The 21,950-nt window shown below is 43.2% G+C and overlaps 1 protein-coding gene across 2 annotated transcripts in view; it reads right to left on the reverse strand.

Moving 5' to 3' along the window:
- LOC144823741 (resistin-like) overlaps positions 1 to 21,950 on the reverse strand; it is a 53,287-nt gene that overhangs the window by 22,721 nt on the left and 8,616 nt on the right. For both annotated transcript variants that reach the window (XM_078682534.1, XM_078682525.1), the window contains exon 2: positions 6,822 to 6,899. In XM_078682534.1, coding sequence (XP_078538660.1) covers positions 6,822 to 6,899 — 78 coding nt within the window. The remainder of the gene's footprint in view (positions 1 to 6,821; positions 6,900 to 21,950) is intronic.

Raw genomic sequence — 21,950 nt, forward strand, 5'->3', positions numbered from 1 at the left:
TTTCCAACTATTCTAATAAATCTAATATTATGAAGGAATAGGGGCATAACAACTGTCTCATTCAACATGCGCACATAGAATTGAGTCACTGGTTGACAATGTTCTAGAACAGGCCATTAATGCACTCAAAATGCCCCCTTTCTCTAGCACTGATGAGTCAACAGATTTACTCGCCATTTTCTGTCAACACTGTACTTCTTGTGCCCAAACCCCTAATATCTGCCACAGCACTGTTTATTGCTGAATGTGCGGAGGGAGATGAGGGAGATTCTTTTGTGCAGTTTTACCTTGGCGGCCACCATTTTAGGACGGCTGTGGTCTAGCTGTTTTGTTCGATGTGCATAAATAGAGCCTGGCGCCGAAGCGCAGTGAAAACACTAGTCCGGAAGCAGCTCTACAGGTCTATATGTCTCCTCGCTGAGGTTTTAACAGTTTTTATTGCACTTATGTTAAGCCCAGCACCCTACCTAATACTGAATTTCAGTTTCATTCCCTTTTAAATTTCACTTCTTGCATATTTTCTGCCACACTGGTATACACGCTACCTCTACTCAGCACTCTGTTTCTTGTGATCCCCAGTCTGCCACTGCACTGTTCATTGCTGATTGGGTGGAGGGAGTTAAGGAGGATTCTTTTTGTGCAGTTTAACCTTGGCAGGCACCATTTTAGGATGACTGTGATCTAGCTGTTTTGCTCTATTTGCATAAATAGAGAGCCTGGCGCAGCTGCCCAGTAGACGTGCACAGCAGCTGCATCGCCGGAGCCCCAAAGTCACGCGAAAGACAAGCCCCTGCATTTATGCCCCCAGAGATAAACCTCTTATTAAGGAATTTTCATGACAGCAATTATATCAAGAAACTTCGGATCAGTTATATGCACTGCTCCTCCCAGCCTTAACTCTGTCTGAATGGGCCATTTTCTTCCGACACATGTAAATTCTTCTGTTCCATTGGTCGCGCAACCTTGCCTTCTGGCAACAGAGAGAGCCCTATCTCTCCTGGCTTGTGGCCTAACACTCCAAACTATTTCTGCCTCTCAAACTAATCGCTCACCTATTGTGCCAAAGTCTAGTCCTTCTTCATTAAAAAGTCTCTCCTGTAACGCTAGGTCCATCCATAAACATGGAATAGAAATATGTGACTTACTTACACACCTACAGCCAGTCTTATGCTTTATTACGGAAACCTGTCTCCACTCTCTAGCACTTCCCTGCATTCCCACTGTATTTCCAGACAATTACAACCTAGTCAGACTGGACACGGAATCAAAGCCAGGAGGTGGACCATTTCATGGCCTTCTGGGGGTTCCCTTAAAGTGGAAATCATTGACTCTGCACCTATTGACTGAGCGGAGATAGCGGTATTTAAACTTGAAACCCCCAATGGCCACATATGGAAAGGTGATTTAGTATATCCCCCCCAACCTGGCCCCCCAAAAAGATTTGGTTTTAAATTAACAGAACAAATAGCACCTCACAGGCTATCCACACGGAACTTCCTTTTGATCTGGGATTTCAATTATCATGTAGACATAGCCACTGACTCGGACGTATCCATCCTGCTGTCCAACCTTGAAATTCTTGACCTTCACTTGATAAAGACAGGTCCTACACACTCAACCGACCACACTTTGGACCTCATTTTCTCTATCTTCAAACCCTCAGGCTGAAATGTATGTACCTTTAACCAGGACTGATCATTTTCTGATCAACTTTCAAATCCCTACTAGGGCGCTCTTTACAATACCTAAAACAGTAAATTGTTTGACATCAAGACCATGTAAGCAGATTACTTTGGAAGGTTTCAATCTACTTTCCAATCTCCCAATTTGGATAACTCACATGATATTAACTCTGCATTAGCCATGTTTCAAGATTCCTTTTCCCAGTCTCTTGACATAGTTGCCCCCCATAAATTACAAACCCCCAAAACCTGCTGAGTCAATGCTCCTGGGTACACAGCTGAATTGAGAACTGACAAATCAAATAGCAAAAGACTGGGATAAAAATGGAGGACCTCAAAAGATGACTTGGACGAACATCAATGCAAATTAGTGCTAGTAGCTTATCATAGCAAAATTAGGACAGTACGTTGACACCACACCATCAGTAGAATTGATCAAGCGGGAAATTGTGCAAAATAATGATTTAAGATCCTAAATGACTTTACTAAACCACAATGGGAATATATAGGCCTGCCTGTCAGACACTCTGCGATACTTTAGCCACCCGCTTCGAAACTAAAATATAGAATATCTATTATAGTTTCCATACCAATTCTACTTTGCCAACATACGCCTGTCCTAAATACCCTACCTGTAATGACACTTTAGTAGTGTTTGAAAGGTTTGAGCCCATTACCCAAAATCAGCTGCTGGACTTGCTGACAAACATCAAATCTAGTTCTCCCTCCAATTTGTGTTCCCCACATGTTATAGCTACCATTTCCACCCTTCTTGTGCCCACCGTTACATCTTTGTGCAACAAATCTCTGACCCTAGCAACTGTCCCTCAATAATGGAAAGCTGCCCATGTTACACCTATTTTAAAAAATCTTCATGCTGATTCTAAGGAGCTGAAGAAATATTGCCCTATGTCTCTCCTCCCTCTGATAGGCAAAGGTTTAGAGTCCTAACTAAACAAACAGCTCTTCTTCTATTTGGAGAACTACCATCTGCTGGATGCCTCTCAATCGGGCTTTTGATCCTCCCATAGTAACGAGACTGCCCTTTTAGCGGTAGCAGACTCACTTAGTCTAGCTTTGGATGCCAGAAAACCATCTATGATGTTTTTTCTTTCCCTGTCACTGGGGTTTGATATCGCTTCACATTCTATCTTGATTCAATTCCTCTATGAGATAGGGTTTCAGGGCATTGCCCTTAATTGGTTCATAGACTTTCTCAAAGACAGGGCTCGAACGATTTCCATTGGCCACCTTCAACCCAAAACCCTTTACCTGGACAAGAGGGTATCCATGGCTCTGCCTTGAGCCCCAAGCTCTTCAACATCTATGTTGCTGCCCTTGCCCAGGTTGTCAAGTCCTGTGGGTTTGAAATACTTTCATATGCGGAGGATACCTTTTTCGTTTGGTAATAACATTGAGAATATTAAACATCGTTTTATTGTCTGCATGCAAAAGTTGCCACTTGGATGACCCTTAACTGTCTTCATATAAATGGAGATGAAACAGAGATCCTTCTGTTTGGCAAAGCTCAGCTCCACTGGACTGATGAGGAATGCTGGCCCTGCTCCGTCTCCCAGAGACACAGCCAAAAACCTAAGTATAATGCTAGATAAGAAGTTATCAATGAAAGACCAGGTTATGTCCACCCGTGGCATGTCTTTTGGGACAATGCGCCTTCTCAGGAGGATTTTTCAGTGGCTTCCACTGAGCTCTCGAAAAACCCTTATCCAAGCTTTGATAGTCACCTGCCTTCATTCTGGAAATTCTTATGTTGTAGCGTCTAATGAGTCCCTTCTATCCAAAATGCAGATGGTTCAAAACACTGCAGCTCTTTTAGTTAATAAACTGCCACCTGGTGCACCTTCAGTCCCATTTCTCAGAGCCCTTCACACGTGAAGAAAAGACAATTGTTCAAATTACTCTGCCTGACTCAAAAAGCCTTGTCAGGAAATGGACCCAAATATTTTCAGGATAAACTCACCCTTTATCTCCCCAGAAGAAATCATAGATCAAAAAATCAACTTCTTATGTGCCCTCGGCACATTCAAACGTCCAAGTATGGTGGCCGAGCATTTTCTTATCCCACTCCCTACCACTGTAACAGGCTCCATGTGTTCATCCAGGCATGCACTGATTTCACCGGTTTTAAAAACATCTCAAGAACTGACTGTTCTAATGGCTGCTTCTCCGTCTGTCTGTCGTCTCTGAGCCGAGATGCTCTTCCTGAGTCGAGCTGTTGCTCTACATCAAGAATGTATTAACATAATATAACATGTGGCTCAATTAATGGTTTGGGTGAGGTATTTGGAAAAAGCAATCATTTCAATGGGAGAGCTCCTCTGCCTTTTGCAATTTCATTGTCATACAAGAAGACAGTATGTATTGAACAGCATGTGCAATTTTTTTTAAACTCATCACCTGACATTTAACAATCTTGTAAGTATTTCTACAGATGGAGTACCCGCAATGATTGGACATGAAAGGGGCTTTGTATCGCTGTTAAGAAAAAACTTCCATCACCCACATTCATTGGTTATCATTGCATAATCCTTCAGGATGCATTGTGCACAAAAATAAAACTAGGATAACTAAATGATGTAATGAAGCAAGTAGAAAGAATTGCCAATTCTATTCAAGCAAACACACTCAACCAAAGACTTTTTAAATTATTGCTGAAGGATACAGAAACTGGATATACAGACCTGTTGTTGAATGACAAAGTAAGGTGGTTGAGCAAGGGTAGACTTCTAGAAATATTTATTACTTTGCTTCCAGAAATTGAACCATTTTTAACCAGTCAAGGACAGACCTTCCCAGAACTGTCCGACTTCCAATGACTCACCATGCTCCATTTTCTGTGTGACATTTTCTCACATTTCATCACTTTTCAAACTGGTACATCAAGGTAGACAGAAACGTGTATTCTCAATGGTGAGTGCTATATATATTCTTTCGAAAGTAAACTTGACCTGTTCAAAAAGCAGCTGGAAGACAGTGATCTTACACACTTTCCTAAATTGCAGGCTTTAAACCCAGAGGGGTGAAGAAGCTCAAGAAATATTGTTGAGTCTCATTATGTGAGCTTATCTGGAGGAAATTTATGGGGACATTAAGAGGCGATTTTCTCAGTTTAGAGTTCTCACCCCACTTTTCAGGCATGTGAAAAATCAGTGGATGGTTAGTGCAAGGAATCTTGAAGCTGTTGAACTTCTAGGTTTGAAAAGTGCACAAGCTGAGATGGAACTAATTGACATGCAATACAGCTCTATGTTTGAGCCTGCTTTCTTGGGGAAGGAACCAGAGGATTTCTGCCAAAGTGTGCCCTCTGAAAAATTCCCTCTTCTTTTTACTTTGGCATAGAAAACAACTGTGTTTGTTTGGCTCCACATACGTAATCGAGTGTTCTTTTTCCAGAATGGCCATTCCTAAAAATAATAAACTAAGAAAGACACTGACTGATGTACATCTGTATCACCTCTTGAGACAAGATATTGATGCATTTGCTTCTTAGAAGTGGCGCAGTGAAATCTCATAGATTTTACTGGGTCACTTTTTCAAGGCTTACTTGCGTCGGAACGCCCACCCTGCATACATTATACCTGGCACAGGTATAATGTAGCGCAGAGGTTTACAAAGTGACAGATCTGACAAAGTGACGCATCTACCTAGATGCGTCACTTTGTAAATATGATGCAACATGGTACATTTTTTACCTCGCTGGTGCTCTGCATGCCTTCTCCATTGAGGGCCTCCTTTATGAAAAGTGATGCATCACTTGCTGAAAACAGTGATACGTCACTTTTCATTGCACCCTCCTTGCGACATGCTGGATGCGTCATATTTACAATATGACGCATCATGTCACAAAGAGTTACAGATACGTCAGTATTTCTGACGTATCTCTAGACTAAAAAATGATGCATTGCTGGAGTGTGTCACAAAAGTGACGCAACTTCAGCAATGGGTCATTTAACATGGGCAAGTCCCATTTCAATGGACCTAAATAAGTCTTACGCCTGCTGTGAGGCAGGTGTAAGATATTAATGCATTTGCTTCTTAGAAGTGGCGCAGTGAAATGTCATAGATTTTACTGGGTCACTTTTTCAAGGCTTACTTGCGTCAGAACGCCCACCCTGCATACATTATACCTAGCACAGGTATAAAGTAGCGCAGAGGTTTACAAAGTGACAGATCTGACAAAGTGACGCATCTACCTAGATGGGTCACTTTGTAAATATGACACAACATGGTACATTTTTTTCCAAGCTGGTGCGTCACAAAAAGTGACGCACCGACGGCGCAAAAGTGAAGCAAGGGCTCATAAATAAGCCCCTGAATCTTTTCATATATCATATGACGGAACCAGTTATACCTCAGCTACTTTCCATCTTTGTCTTTCAATATTAATTTAATTGACGTTTTTCCAACATTGCCAGCAATATCTAATAATCAAAATGCATTAAGTACCTAATCTGACCGCAACTCTTTATCAGATTAAAAATCATTTTTAAAAGTGTTCATTCTTAAACCAATGTGTGTGGTTAATATCACAAGGGGCACATTCTCTATGAATTAGTTGAATATCTTTTGGAATGGTTACATTTCAAACCTATCCACATGTTTGTTTCAAAATGCATCATTCTCTCAATCTTTTGAACATTTCATTTAAAAGATGTACTTTGTGAGTGTCATGCATGCTTTTACTTCCCGTTGTAGAATTTGTCCACCAAACTCCCCACCATGCCATGTTCAACCCACCACGGTTATCTGTGTGGCCCCTGAAAAATACTCAAGACAGTGCATTTCGACCCTTGAGAAAAGGTTTGTGAGCCCTGTTCTAGTGCTAGTTTCTTCATCTACATTCTTCTCCTAACTTCCTCTGCTAGCCTTTTTGGCCAGCCTCCTCTGCTAGCATTTTTCAGCAGCCTCCTCTGGCAGCCTCTTCTGAGAAAAGAGGCCTCAGCTGTGGAGGAATTCGACCTTTTCTAGGACTAAGTACCACTATTGTCTACAGAAAAGCTGTGGGATCTTGGTGAGGATGCTGGTGTACTAGGCCATTAGTGCACCCTGTGAAGTGAAAGGGCACAACCCCAGGTCTGGGGCAAGTAAATGCTTCGGAAACAAAGAGGGACTTCTCACCTGAAGGGCAGGATGCCAGGGCTCCAGGGGCATTGACTTCCACACATTCTGTTTTGGCTTGTTCCAAAATGATAGATGCTAGAATTAAAAACAAGAAAAACATCTGAATGACAGAAGATCATCTTTACTCTGCAAAGCATAGTGGATAGGTGAGAGTGCTGGGAGAGCATAGGAAACATGGAGGAAGAGAGTGCATGTAGGTGGGTGTGAAGATGTGCACATATTAATCAAGGGTATTGTACTGTGGAGGACAATGCGTGTGTGCCTACCAAGCGGTGACCACCTAGCGTCAGTGCTCTGCCAGACAAGTACGAAGAGGCTGGTCTGCTACTCTCACTATATTCACCTGAACACATGTTGAGGACAACTTTTCATATCTCACCTCTTCCTCTTCTCATTGGCTTACCTCTTTACATGGCAGCCAATGAGTGGAGAAGGGCAGGGAGGGGCAGAGTGTGAATAAGCCATTGTGTCCCTCTCCTCACACTGCCACCTGCAGATATAAATGTGAGGAGCAGGTGTGCATGTGAGTGAGAATTTGTGAAACACAGTGTGTGAATGCATATACTGATGTATCTGCCTGACTTAGGGGGTTTACACAGGTTCCTGCAACCCCTGCAGCGCAAGGAGGGGAAGCCCTCCAGGGACCCCCAACCGTTTAAGGGGACCCCCATTCAGACCAAGGCAAGGGAATATGGGAGATCAGGGGGCCCTCATTTATTTATTATTTATTTATTAAAACACTTATAAAGCGCGAACGAAGGCCCTAGGGCATCTCGGCGCTGAAGTTTCTACAATGTATAACCACCAAGGGGACGGATCACATTCTGCCACTTTATGTATGTTTATGACTAGTGTGTGGCGGTGGAGGGTTGGCAGAGGGGCTGGCGACAGGTCAAGGTTGCAATATCCAATGGCATGTCATGGTCATTTGCACATCTTTTATGAGCATTCCTGGTGGCATTCTGGGTTGCACAGACCTAATAGTGGTCCACCGATGACATCCTTTGCACATTTATTGTGACATTGTGCTATCTTAGGCATATGAGTGAGACAGCATGAACATTTCCTATAGAAGTAAGCACTACAAATTACAAATGTGCCTCGGGCTTCAGACATAAAAATGCATTTTAAAACGTGACACGTAGACATTTGGTGCTGGAAAATGAAAATGAGGCCTTTACTCAGACGCTTTCCCCTTAATAAATCATGTGAAACATCCACAATTAATTTATAGTTTGGCTTTAATGTGACTAGTTTAGATTTTGTCACCACTATAGAATGTGGCTTCACCTTACAAAAATGTTTAAACCTGTGTGCTGTGTATTGAATTAACACGAATTGCTGGAGAGGGCTCCAACTTGACCTTCTAGTTAACAGAGGAATGTTTCTTTTTGTGTGAGAGATGCCTTGTATAATTTACAGCATGTACCCTCGGAGCCTTATGGTATTTAGTCCGTGGTAAAATGTTTCAAAACAAAGCCTCGTTTAATTATTTGCCTCAGACAGAACTGGAAAGCAACGTATTTTCAAATGTATTTCCATATTATGGTTTAATGAATCCTGCTTAAATAGTTATTTTTCAGCTAATGTTATGTGTTTTGTAAAAAATAAAATGCTTCTTTACCAGAAGGTTAGGAGATGAAGTCATTTTAAGTAAGATTCAAATGTGCCGAGAGAAGAAGTCCAGCGCCTGACGGATGACGTGTGGAGAGCAGAGGAGAGAGGTTTAGATGAGCTTTTGAAGAATGCTGGATTTCATTGGCTGTGTTCCTAGTTTAGGGGTTTAGGACTCAGACTTAGATTAGAGACGAGACCTGCAGAGGAACAGACTTTGACTTAGATGCAGAACAGAAGGGAGAAGAACAGAGGTGATTCGCAGATGAAGAGGAGAAGAGGGCAGACTTTGATGGAGAGTAGAACAGATTCAGATGAGGGCAGATTAGATGCAGGGCAGGCTGTGTTCATTTTGCCTTTTATTAAAAACCCCAAGCTTTATGCTTTGACTAACTGGCTTTGCCAAGACTTATTTGCTCTATGCTTTAATTCTCTTCATAGAAGATTCTGTATTTTTTAATTATTGATTTAGCTTCATGCTAATCAAACTCTTGCTTTACTTTTGAACCGTTCTGACTGACTTCCTTTGCCCCCCATTGTTTTAGAATAGGGAGTCTTTCCTTTATGGAACGCACTGTATGCAAATTATGATATGCTCTGCACTAACTTTATTTTTTCTATGATCAATTCTGTAACCTGATTAATATATGACCAATGAATGAAGAATGAAAGAACCATAAACTTTAATTAGAAAATAAAACACTTGAAAACCAACTCTCATTATTGACTAAAATATTTATTTGCATTTGATTACTTGCCAGTGTTTATGAGGGAGCTCTTTCGGTCAAAATACTGTGGCCAAGATTCATCACCTTGAGAATAGATATTGGCTTGGAAAGAGGGTAATGGTAATTAAAGGTAATCCTGCCACATTTATACAATCTTCCAAAGAGAGATTACCTCGAGATTTCCGCACCAGCACTAGTGATCCATTAATGACATCCATCCTGTAAAATCTACTGTTTTTTCACCATTTTGCCAAGGTTTTTGGAGGGGATGGTGAACCTTAAGTACACTGTGGAGGGTTAGGCTTGCCTGGCATACAGCAAACAAAAATATTGGAATATTTGTTATTTGCCGTTTCTTAAGCTTTGGTTTTTGAACAGTTTTGGGAAAATTGTGCTGAACAATGCCCCATTTGTTCTCATGATTTTCTAAATGCTTCATCCCTATTCCCCCATCATCACTGTAGAAGCTGAACATAACGAGAGTGTGGGAATAAGTCTAAAGGTTGTAGGAGTTCTAGATGTAGTGGGGTAGGAGTTTGTTGAAATTGTTTTTTTTGTGTGTTGCTGATGATATGCACTGACACTGGCTGTATATAGTATGGCAGGGTGCATGAGTGTAGTAATGTTGCATCATTTAGTGCAGTGTAGTTAAATGATTGAGGGCAGGCATGGTGAAGTGTGAATGCAGCATGGATGAAGAAAGGGAAGTAAAGGCTTGCATTGACAGGGTATGGGTGAATGAATGAAGAGAGACAGGTAATTTGTTTGAGTCTAGAAACAAGGAGAGTAACGTATTGGCATTGTGTGTGGAAGGGTGACTTCAGTGGGCCTGGTGTTTTATGATGATAGAGCAAGCTTCGCATCGCGACTTGCTCGAGTCATGAACCTCGCCCGTGTGTAATCAATTAATAAAATTTGTACGTCTTACTAATCTTTTATTTTTATATTCGAACGAAGTAGAGGAAGCTTGCGTACGTGTATTTCTAATAAAACTAATCCGTGTTTCTAAAACATGGCCGCCGCTTGGTAAATGGCTTCTGCGCATGCATCAGTCACACTCACGTGACATGACGTAGTTATAAGTTTGGTGGGAAAGGGTGCGCATGCGTAATACACAGCTCTCGTGAATAACGTGGTGATGCTCTTGTGACAGTGTATATGTTGCTAACATTTAAACTGCATAGTATATTTTTATAATGATAAGTTTAAAGTACAAAACCAATGATGTGTTTTTCATACCGTCACTTCTATGTTTTAATTTGTTTTCGCTTACTTTTCATGTATCCTCGACTCGGAGGGGTGCTGGGCTGGGGAGTCCATCTTGGAGGGTATTTCTGCGCAGAATCTAGAAGCTACCATGGCATTGAACTCAGGCCAAAGAAGGTTGATGCCAGAGCCACCCTGGGAAAGAGCACCTTCACCCAGCAGAAGCCTCATGATTATGTTCTATTGTATCGAAATGTATTCTTTTCATTGTATTCTGTGCGGCTTTCTCATGGGAACCCCAATCTTGCTAGGCGGTGCCCAGAGATGTAAATTAGGCCTCCAAATAGTCTATTCTGATTGGTGTGTTACCCAAAGCCTACCTTAGGACCAATCCAAATTGAGGGATTCTGACACTTTGCAACATTGGGGGGTGGTACACCGTCCCAAAACAGTAGATCTACCCTGGGTTCACCTAGGGAAATTGTCCGACTTGTCTGGTTTAGCTGACCTGTCACTGACCCAACGCACTCAATAGGTGACTGAAGATACAGATTACTGCGGAGCACTCTGTCCGAAATTGACCATAGACTAAGGTTTTACTAAACCTTAAAAGTGCTGGCGGAGCACTTTGCTGGGAGTTCGCTGACCCAATCGGGGTCGTGATCGATAGCTGCAGAGAGGGTGGAGCGCAGGCGTTGCTTCCGAACTGCGGGTGCCGGTCCTGTCCTGAGGGTCCTGTCCTGATCCTAATCTGGTCTTCCTGTCCTGTCCTGGGTGTCCATTCTGCACCTGCTGTCCATTGAGGGGTATCCTTCCTTGAGGGTTTCCTGTCCTTAACTGACCCGTGGCCAGGGTTTGGTTTCCACACCAGTCTAGGTAAATATCACTCTGAAAACTCTGAACCTTGCACCTTTCTGAATTTCTGTCTTTTGCTTCAATAAAGACATACCTTTGCATATGTTAATTTTCCATGCTTTCCGCAACCATTGAATCATAAAGTCATTTGCATTTGTTTCATAACGTGTTCCTATGTTACCCTACCTGTTAGAAATTATATTTTGCATTGCAGTTTGTCATTTCCTGATATGGTCTAGAACCTCCTTACTTAAACTGTCTAAAGAACTTTTGCCTTAAAGCATAGCGTGTCTCTCTCCATAGACTCTCCTATAGTTATATGAATGTCCCGAACTCCTGTCTCATTCCCTTGAAATAATTCTAGAATACTAGTCCTAATCAAAGCCTATCCCATCTTTAGTGATTCATCTTAAACGTTCTAATTCTTGATCCTTCATTTAAGTGTGTCCTGGTTCCATTAGTTTATAAATGGTTGCTCTGACTTATTTGCTATTCAGCTATGTACTTTCTGTTATTCTGATTATCGATTGCTTAATTACTGTGAAGTTGATGATTTCTGAATTTTACTAAATTAGATAAAGACTTTAAAACTTCCAGTTGTCTGTGGTCATTTTACAAAGAGTATTGAATGTTATTTGGTGGGTTTGTATTTTGCTGCCTTTCCTTTTACAGCTAGCTCCCTGATCCATTGTGGTCATAGGTACCCGCGTCGGTGGATGGTAAGTCGGGTACGCTGAAGAATAACGAAAGGAACTCCCAAATATCTGATAGCAGACCGTGAGGTCATCCGATCAATGTATATGGTGATTTGAAATATATTGGTCGGGTGACCCGCGCGCTCTATCAGTATTTTCTGGTAGCAGAGTTATGGTTAGGGAATAGTTAGAGGTTAGGTAGGAAGTCGGTAGCTGCTAGTATATTGATGCTGCTACAAGAGCGGCCATTTCGGGGGACTTGATCACTCTCTTGAGATGAGTTGCTTTTGAAATTTATGAATTGTTTGAAATTTGTATTTCTTGTTCTTATATTGTTATATGTATTAATCCATGCGTATGTAAAACGTTTTGTTAAGTGTTGTCGGAACTCCCCGGGGAATTGAATGGCAAAGTGGTGAATAGAATCCATTTGCCTTGAGGTCGCAGGCTCAAGGAAAGTTAGGTGCAGGTTAGGAAGAACCGGAAGCACTAACTAGGGTTTTTTCTGAATACATGTGTGAATAAATGTTAGTAACGAGGTTCATTGGCAAAATTCCAATAGTGGCGTAACCTAGTAAGGGTCACATCGGAAGAGTAGCAGGTTCATCGGAGCTTGGGTGAAAGCAAAGGGGTCCGCTGGGAAACCTTAGACTCGGATATATCCCGGAAAGAGTGGATGGGTCTAGGGAAGTAACAGGTTCACTGATGCTAGAGTGAAGGGTAGGCGGAAGAGATCTACCCGCAGCGTGTGAAAAGTAAATGGAACAACTCTTTCCTGTCTAGACACTTGAGCACTGTGGCGAATGTGTATTCGTTGTAAAATAACCAAGCACTAGCACTTTAGAAAGAAAGAAAGTTTCCGTTACCTTGTGAAGGGAGGGAGTCAGTCGCGAAGCGTCTCTGACGTCACTCCGAGCCGCGCTGGGATTGGTAGAAACAGCGGGCGGGTAGCGGGGCTGGAATTGTGAAGGAGGGGTGAGCGCCGAAGCGTGAGAACTGTCTCGCGAAAAGGCCGCGCACCCATTGGCCGAAATTATTTGAACTCGTGCACCCCATTGGTCGCACGGAATTGCAAGACGCATTCTGATTGAAGGTAATTTTGTAAACAAAGTTAAGCGTAGAAATCGTAAGTGGCACTCGTATACTCCAGAGACTAGACCCGATCCAAGAAACCTAGGGTTTGAAAGGGATCAGTGGAAGGCTAATAGATACGGCATTATGTACGGAAATAAGCGAAAATTGTCCCTTGTAAATAAGGTAAAGAATTACTTCAAAAAGGACAAGCCGATTAAAACTAGAGAGGGCATTGTTATTCCACCACCAAATACTCCCGCCTCTTTCATGATGTTTGACAGAGGGTACAATACATGTGTGTGGCTAGAAAATTGGGTGAAATACACAAAAGACGACGGAATAATGGCCTTTCCGTTAGAAGGTACCTTTAATGGTAGGATCTTATTCAACTTAAGAACCCGAATGAATGAATTACATCCCAGACCGAGACTAACGCAGTATGAGGCATTAGAGGAATGGGAGATTGAGGCTTTCCAAAGAGAAAAGCCCCGAATGGATAAAGGGCTGACAAAGTATTACCCAAAACTGAAACAAGAAACCAGAGACAAAAAGATGAAACAATGGAGACAGAGTATGATTGTTGAGGGACTGTTTCCCATGATGCCATCAGAAGATCCTCCTGGGGGGGGGAAAGAGCAGAAAAGACCAAACATTGGGGGCCCCTGGGAGAATCAGATGACGAATTGTTAGATGACATATGCATGAGAAGTCCGCCTCCTTATAATGAGGGACACCGACCTTCGAGTGCAGGAGATATTCCCCGGAGACCCCTACAAAGGGAGGAGGTCAGGTCCGCAAGTGTAGGAGGGGATTATCTAATTCCTCCTTATACTGAGAATCTGGGACCCGTAGAAACCAGAAGTATTTACCCCAGGAGACCCGTGGGTGGGGAGACGGGATATTCACGTGAAGGAGATTTTTGCTCTCGTCCCCCCTACGGAGGAGAGGTGAGGTCCTTGAGTTCAGGAATGCCACGATTACAGTCCCGGGATGAGGAAGATCAGAGAATTCTAGGCACAGGAAGTCTGTTTCAGAAACCTAATTATGGCGGAGGACCAAGTGAGACACATCCCACTGCCCCGAGTTATGCTCCCATTCTAACCCCGCAGGTGTTACATGGAAACACTTTAGACAGGTTATTAGAAGAGAAGGAGCGGGAAGCGCTAGGAAATCAGAGAGCTGAGATAATACAGAAAATGTCGCAGCTAAATGCAAGTCCTGAAGCCTTGACGATCCCAGTAACCATCGGACCGGTGGTTCCGCTGTACGGGGACCGTCAAGGAAGTCCGAAACCTCCCGTAATTACTCCTGTCATTGCACCGACCAGACCAGAACCCTTAATTATAGATGACCAGACAAGTGAGTGCGAGTCGGAGGTCTCGCTAATAGATCTGCCCATTAGAAAGACTGGAAAAAGGATACCGAAAGGACAGAATACTTTTAATGCGAGGGAAATTCAGATGGAATCGACCTCAGGTACTAAGAGTGTCACATTGGTGACTCCTGAAGAAATCGAAAGATGGAGTCAAGAATTGGAAAAACAAGCGTCCCCAACAAAACCTTTAGATCTCTACAAGCTGAGAATAGAAATAGAGGAATTGATGGCAGGAAACGTAGGATTAGACAGATTAAATACCTACTCTGAAGACGAAATGCTGTTTATCTGCAAGAGTCTCACTCGAAATACCCGAGTGCTTCATGAAAAACTGACAGACACTGCTGCTAGCATGGGAATAGATATTTCAAAATCAAAACCACTGCAGAAACCATATAGGGCAGATTTCTCAGACAAGGATTTGGAAAACTTGAATGTTTCAGGGAAGAAAGCACAGGTCAAGGAACTATTGACAGTATTGCAAAAATGGGGAGATGTGGAAAGGTGGAAAGCCAGATGGGTCAAGAAAAAGGATGAGGCCAGGTCTAGGCAGGCAACTCCCGAATTCTTGCTAAAAGAAGCTGAAAAACCAGAACAGTTATGCCCTATGCGCGAAGTACCAGGTGGAAAGTATGTGCACGTTCCATGGTCCAGACAGGATATTGTGTCTTTTACTAACGATTTCCCGAAATTGCGCGAAAAGCCAGTTGACTGGTACAGGCAGGTGGAAAGGTTCGTAAAGGTGCAAAAATGCCTGTGGAAAGACCTGGATGGGTTTTTCGACATTGTGGTCCCGGTAGATCTGTGGACCGAGTGTAAAATAGCCATAGCTTGGCCTAGTGAGGAATACCCAAGAGATGACAAAACAGGGGAACCATCGAAGGAAGTAATGAGAAAATATGAGCAGGTAATACAGCATCTGAAACTAAAAGTGCCAGCAAAGGAAACTGATTGGACCAAGATAGATAGAACCACACAGGAAAGAGACAAGACAGTGCACTCCTTTTATGAAAGGCTGTTGCAGGTGTTCAAAACATACAGTGGTGTAGATAACATCGAGATGAAGGATATGACACATTTTATTTACAGGTTTGTAAATGGTTTAAGACCCGAAATTTGTCTGTGGATAAAAGATAACAAAATCTGTTGGCATACTAAAAAGATGGATGAGGTCCTACGGTACGCAAAGTACTGTGAGGACGAGATGGCAGAAAAGAAAAAGGCTCTCAAGGAGAAGGTTATGTGGGCTCAAGTGAAGCTCGCAGAACAGCAGGAAAAACAATTGAATAAAATGGCCAAAACTACTCAGAACCAAGGTCCTGGGGGTGGGGGAGGAGGAAAGCCCCGGCCCAAAATGAGCAGGGAGGAGGCTAAGAAGAAATTTCCCTGCCACCAGTGCGGAGAAATTGGACACTGGCGAGACGAGTGTCCCTATTTGCCGGATGATAACTCCAAAACACCTGATTTAACTCCACAGACGCAGAATGAAAGACCAAAACGATTCAGTTGCCCCGAGCACCAAAGCAAGTATTTAAGGGAAAATCCACGCAGGGTGATGACGTAGAAGTCTGGGGGAGCGATGAGAACAGAAATACAGCAACTTCGCAGTATTTACTAAATGATACCTTCCTTTGTGATGACCAGTACTGACGGGGCCTGAGAGGGGAGGACGAGGAGTGCGTACTTGGCGCCTCCTTACCGGTAGACCAGTCGGGGCCATACATTGAAGGAAAGGTTGACGGAAATGATGTCACTTTTCTGTTGGACACTGGCGCTACCCGTTCTACTGTGAGAACAGTGGACGTTCCAAACCTACCCCTCTCGGGAAAAGCCATCCAAGTAGTGGGTGTATCTAATCAATTGATTAGTACTCCTGTTACCGAGCCCATGGAGATCTCAATTGGAAACTTTAAAGAAATGCATAGATTTGTCGTTTGTGACACCAGTCCAGTGAACTTACTGGGACGTGATTTGCTGTGCAAAATGAACTGTACCATCTTTTGCACACCAAAGGGTGTTGAAATTCAGACCCCAGATGAAGATGGCATTTATAAATTAATGTTAATCAGACCTGACTCAGAAATTAAGCGAATGACTATGCAGGATTTGCCCAAAGAACTCCAAGAAACAGTGAAGCCAGAGGTATGGGACTTTACCGGAAAAGATGTAGGATTAATGAAAAACGTAGACCCCATACAGATAGCCATCAAGGACAATGCAGTATACCCTAATACTAAACCCTACAGAATGAATGCAGAAGTGAGAGCAGGTGTTGCCCTGGAAATACAAAAATTGCTAGAAGGAAACATCATACAGGAAGTAATGAGTAGCCCATGCAACTCACCGATTATGGGCATCAAAAAGCCTAGTGGCAAGTACAGAGTAGTGCAGGACCTAAGAAAGGTAAACAAAATAGTGGTTCCTTGCTGCCCTATTGTCCCGAACCCAGCAGTGATTCTGTACCAGATTCCCTGGGATGCTGAGTGGTTCACAGTGATAGACCTATGTCATGCATTCTTTTCCATTCCCTTGCATCCAGACAGCAAATTTCTTTTCTCATTTGCCTTCAACAGTCACGTGTATGTCTGGAACAGGGTCCCCCAGGGGTACACAGAGAGCCCCTCTATCTTTAATCAGATCTTGAAAAAATGCTTGGAAACTTTGGTCTTACCTGGAAATTCTGTCTTGGTGCAATACATTGACGACCTCTTGGTGGCGTCCAAAAGTCATAAGGACTGTGTGATTGACACCATTGCCCTACTGAATCACCTGAGTGAGAAGGGACATAAAGTGGCCCCTGAAAAATTACAGTTCTGTGCAAAATCAGTGAAATATCTGGGGCACCAGATAGAGAAAGGCATCAGGAAAGTAACATCAGAAAGAGTGAGAATAATTCAAAAGATGCAGTTACCCCGTACTCAGAAAGAAATCAGAATGTTCCTTGGAGTGATAGGATACTGCAGGCAATGGATTGTGGGATTTGCAGTCCTAGCTAGGCCCTTGATAAAAATGACCAAGAGAGGAACACCAGATATTGTAGAATGGGATGATGAAAGCTTAACAGCCTTCACAAAATTGCGAGATTGTCTGTGTACAGCCCCTGCGTTGGGAATGCCAGACTATTCCAAGGAATTTGCCCTGTTCTGTGACACGATAATTGCGCGTTGTCAGTCCTAACTCAAGAACATGGCACAACCAGAAGGCCAGTGGCATATTTCTCTGCCACCCTGGATCCAGTGGCTGCTGGATTACCAGGATGTCTGAAAGCAGTAGCTGCTACTTGCACAAGTTTAGAGCAGAGTGAATCCATTGTCATGGGACATCCTGTAACTGTGTATGTTCCACATGGAGTGGTAATTTTGCTAACGAGAACGAAAACTCAGTATCTCACCCCTAGTCGGCTGACTAAATACGAGAGGATTCTCGTGAGTGCTGCAAATATAACAATTGTCAGGTGCAACATTCTGAACCCCGCCACTCTGCTTCCCAACTCAATGGATATGGAAGATGGGGAGGAAGATGAGCATAACTGCATTGATTTAACTGAATTTTGCACAAAACCACGCCCAGACATTAAAGAAACGCCTTTGCCTAAACATGACATGGAATTGTTTGTGGATGGTTCATGCCTAAGACATGAACAAGGAGGCCTGAGTGCTGCCTATGCGGTAGTCTCCTTAACCAAAATTGTAGAAGCAGGTTATTTATTTGAAGTAAAGTCTGCACAAGTAGCCGAATTGATTGCTATGATAAAAGCTTGCAAATTGGGGAAAAACGTACGCCTAACAGTGTATACTGACAGTCAGTACTGTTTTGGAGTTGTGCATGACTTTGGCCAATTATGGCTACAGGGGGAGTTCCTGACTTCATCAGGTACCCCTATTCGAAATGGAAAAGTTGTTCAAGACCTTTTAGAGGCAATCCAATTACCAAAGGAATTGGCAGTGGTCAAGTGTGTTGCCCATAAGAAGGACTTTGACCCTGTATCTTTGGGAAATGATTTTGCTGATCGAGTGGCACAATTATGCGCCAGGGATCGATATATCATAAATCCAAAACGGGGGGGGCCCGGAAACAGCTGCCAACTTCGAGTGTTTGAAGAAGTGCCTACATGGGATGAAGTGAGAGAATGGCAGCAGGCGGCACCCTGGCAAGAGAGAGAGAAGTGGAAGGAAGAAGGGTGTAGACCAAGACGTGAGGATGGTGTCATCTTGGGCCCAAATGGTATGCCTGTGTTACCCAGACACTTGCTTGGCACAATGGCGAGATTGATACATGAGGGATCACACATTGGTAGGGACGCCATGATTCTGGTATTCCAACAGACTTGGTACAGCAAAAAATTCAGGAAAGTAGCAGAGTCCCTCTGCCAGAGGTGCCTGTCATGTCAACAGATGAATCCAGGCAAGAGAACAATGGTGGAACTGGGGAAAATTGGGAGGTCAGCGGGTCCCTTTGTGAGAATACAGGTTGATTTCATCACCATGCCACGTTGTGAGGGGAAGCGTTATGTCCTTGTCATTGTCTGCCTATTTTCAAAGTGGGTGGAAGCTTACCCTACTCCCCAAAGTGACGCACTGACAGTAGCAAAGTGCTTACTGAAAGAACTGATACCTAGATTCGGGGTTCCAGTCACTATTGAATCAGATAGAGGCTGACATTTTCAGAATGATGTGATCGACCAACTCTGTAAGGCATTTGGGATCTCGCAAAAACTCCACTGTGCATATCATCCAGAGGCTTCTGGAGTGGTGGAACAAATAAACGGGACTATCAAAACAAGACTAGCGAAATTGTGTGATGCATCTGGCATGACCTGGGTAAAGGCCCTGCCTCTGGTTCTGATGGGACTCCGAAGTATTCCAGACCGAAAGACAGGCCTGAGCCCTCATGAAATCCTGATGGGAAGAGTGATGAGACAAGCATGGGTACCAGGAAGCAAATTGTTGAGTATTTCTGATGATTTGGTGCTTGAATACTGCAAGAGATTAGGTGACCAAGTGCGTTATATCTCTCGCCAGATCGGAGAAGACGCCGTCGCCAATCCAACGACTCCTCTCCACAAACTGGTTCCCGGGGACTGGGTCAAAATAAAGAAGCATACTCGGTCGAGCTGCCTGGAACCAAGGTGGGGACAGAAGCGCCAAGTGATCCTGGTAACGACCACAGCAGTGAAGTGTGCAGGTGTTCCCCATTGGATCCACGCCAGCCACACCCAGAAGGTATTACCCGACAAGGAGCCTGGAGAAGAAGGCCGTCCAGCAGAGGGGCCTGCAGAAGCAAGACCAGAAGTAACTGACGACGTACAGCCCAGTACCAGTCAAGCTGAGGGGTCCGCAGACGTTGGTCCAGGAGTAGTTGATGACGAGCTACCAAGAGTCCAGCCTGCTGAGGGGTTCCCAGAAGTTGGTCCAGAAGTAGCTGATGACGAGCTGCCAAGCATATGGCCAGATGAGTGGATACCCTTGATTGACCTCACCGAAGACCCAATCAGAACAAGAGAGCGAATTTGGAAAGGTAGAGAATGGAATAGAGAGGAAAAGCAAGGCACAGGCGAAGAACCTCAGACTATTGAGATTCACATCAAAACTGAGGAAGGAGAAGGTCAGACAGGGACATAACAAGTGATCGATACTCCTCCACTGACTCCTGATATCGAAAAGGGACAGATTAGACCTAGTAAAGAGATTCGAGCGGAAGAAAATCAAGAGAACGAAGTGCTCGAACAGGATCAGACAGGATTAGAAGAACGTGTTCAGGACACAGAAACAGAGACAGTTGAAAAGCAAACCCAAAATTCTCCTGAACAAGGCCAGATTAGTAACCAGACAGAAGAAATAGATGCAAGTCCTGGAACTAGTGAGATAGGAAGGGAAGAAGAAGCAGAATTGCCACAAACTAATGAAAATAAAAGGGCAAGAGAAGAGAACGAAGTCTCAGTGCCAACTAAAAGACTTAAGAAAAAAAAAGCATATTGAGCCCGGATTCATAAAGAAATTGAGACTGAGGATAAAAACGGTAGAAGAAAAACGTGCAGAAGAAAGGAGAAGTTCTCGCATAGCAGAACAACCAGAAGACACTTCCAAAAGAAGGAGCGATCGAATAAAAAGACAAAACAAAAAGTACAAGTCTCCTGAATGGACGCTCGTTTTGGAAGAATTTGAAGATCTTGATATAACTGACGAAAGCGACGGAGAACCAGTCGCTGAGTACTCTGCCGAAGAAGAAGACGAGCCACCGTGAATTTGCACAAAGTAAGCTACTCGTGTAAAGACACAAAGAGGGGTCGAGAAACTTCTTCTGAGCCAAAATGTCTGATTCAAACGTGAATGGTAGACCTAGTCGCAGTTGTTGCAAAACATGCTGCAAGGTATGTGTATGTAGTATAATTATAGTGATATTAGTTTGGATAGGACTAACAGTGTTCATTCCTTTTGCGGTGAGCAAAAATACTAATGTTGACCCTACTGAGATTGTAAATACTGACAATGAAGAACTGACAACACAGAGTGTAGCAAGACATGAGAGAGCACTCAGACAAACAAAACGAGACCTAGAAGCATCAGATGAGGGAGGACTACATTATCATGGAGTTAAGAATAAGACACATTTAAATGTTTTCGCAAACTTGTTAATACACTATGTAGAGACTATGGAAATTGAGGATTGCTATGTCTGCATGAAGCTACCTACCTCTGTAGCTGAAGGCGTGACATACCATCACCTGCCCCTGACATATGGAATATCCTGTAGCATTTTAGCAAGCTTATTTTACAAAAGAGGACCGTTACAGTACTATTACTCTAACAATGACGTGATTTTTTCTGAACTTCCTATACGTGGGAACCTGAATCCTGTACATACCAAAAGGGACGTTACTCGCTACATGGGCGAATACTTTCTGACTATAGGTAATATCGACATAGGTGACGCACACAGGGATAACTTGACCTGCTCTTTGCGTGAACAGGAAAAGATGTTCCTGAACATGGCAGAGAAGAGGAGAATAAAAATACAAAGAAAGGCAGATGACGAAAGACAGAAAACGCCAAAATGGGCTGAGAACATGGAAGGCACCTCAAATGGTGGGGCGGGACCTGCTCTGTTGCTGGATTTTGAAAAGAAAGGAAAGCTATGTCTTCACCGCGAGAAGACTAGCTATTATAATAACATTTTCATTGGTTCCAGTGAATGCGAACATAATTACAAGGTAATTGGAGGATGGGGTTTCAAAAATGGGTCAGAGCCTGTGTTTCCTGGAATTTATTATATATGTGGAGACAAGGCTTATTTCAAATTGCCGGATCACTGGTATGGAAGCTGCTATTTTGGCATTGTCTTCCCGAAAATATACCATGTGAATGAAGTTGCTGGAAGCAGTGAAAATACTAATGGCTTAGTGCGTAGTAAAAGAGAAAGCGTAGGTGAAATAATGGGTAGTATTTTCAGTGCACTGATACCTGGAGTGGGAGTGGTTCTGAACACTCACAGAATTTGCAAATTGTCCACTATAGTGGATGTGTTGTCTACGGACACAGCTCATGGATTTCTGCTGGTCAATACCGAGACGGTTACGATC

Source organism: Lissotriton helveticus, chromosome 1_1 (genome assembly GCF_964261635.1).
Source record: "Lissotriton helveticus chromosome 1_1, aLisHel1.1, whole genome shotgun sequence".
Taxonomy (NCBI): Eukaryota; Metazoa; Chordata; class Amphibia; order Caudata; family Salamandridae; genus Lissotriton; species Lissotriton helveticus.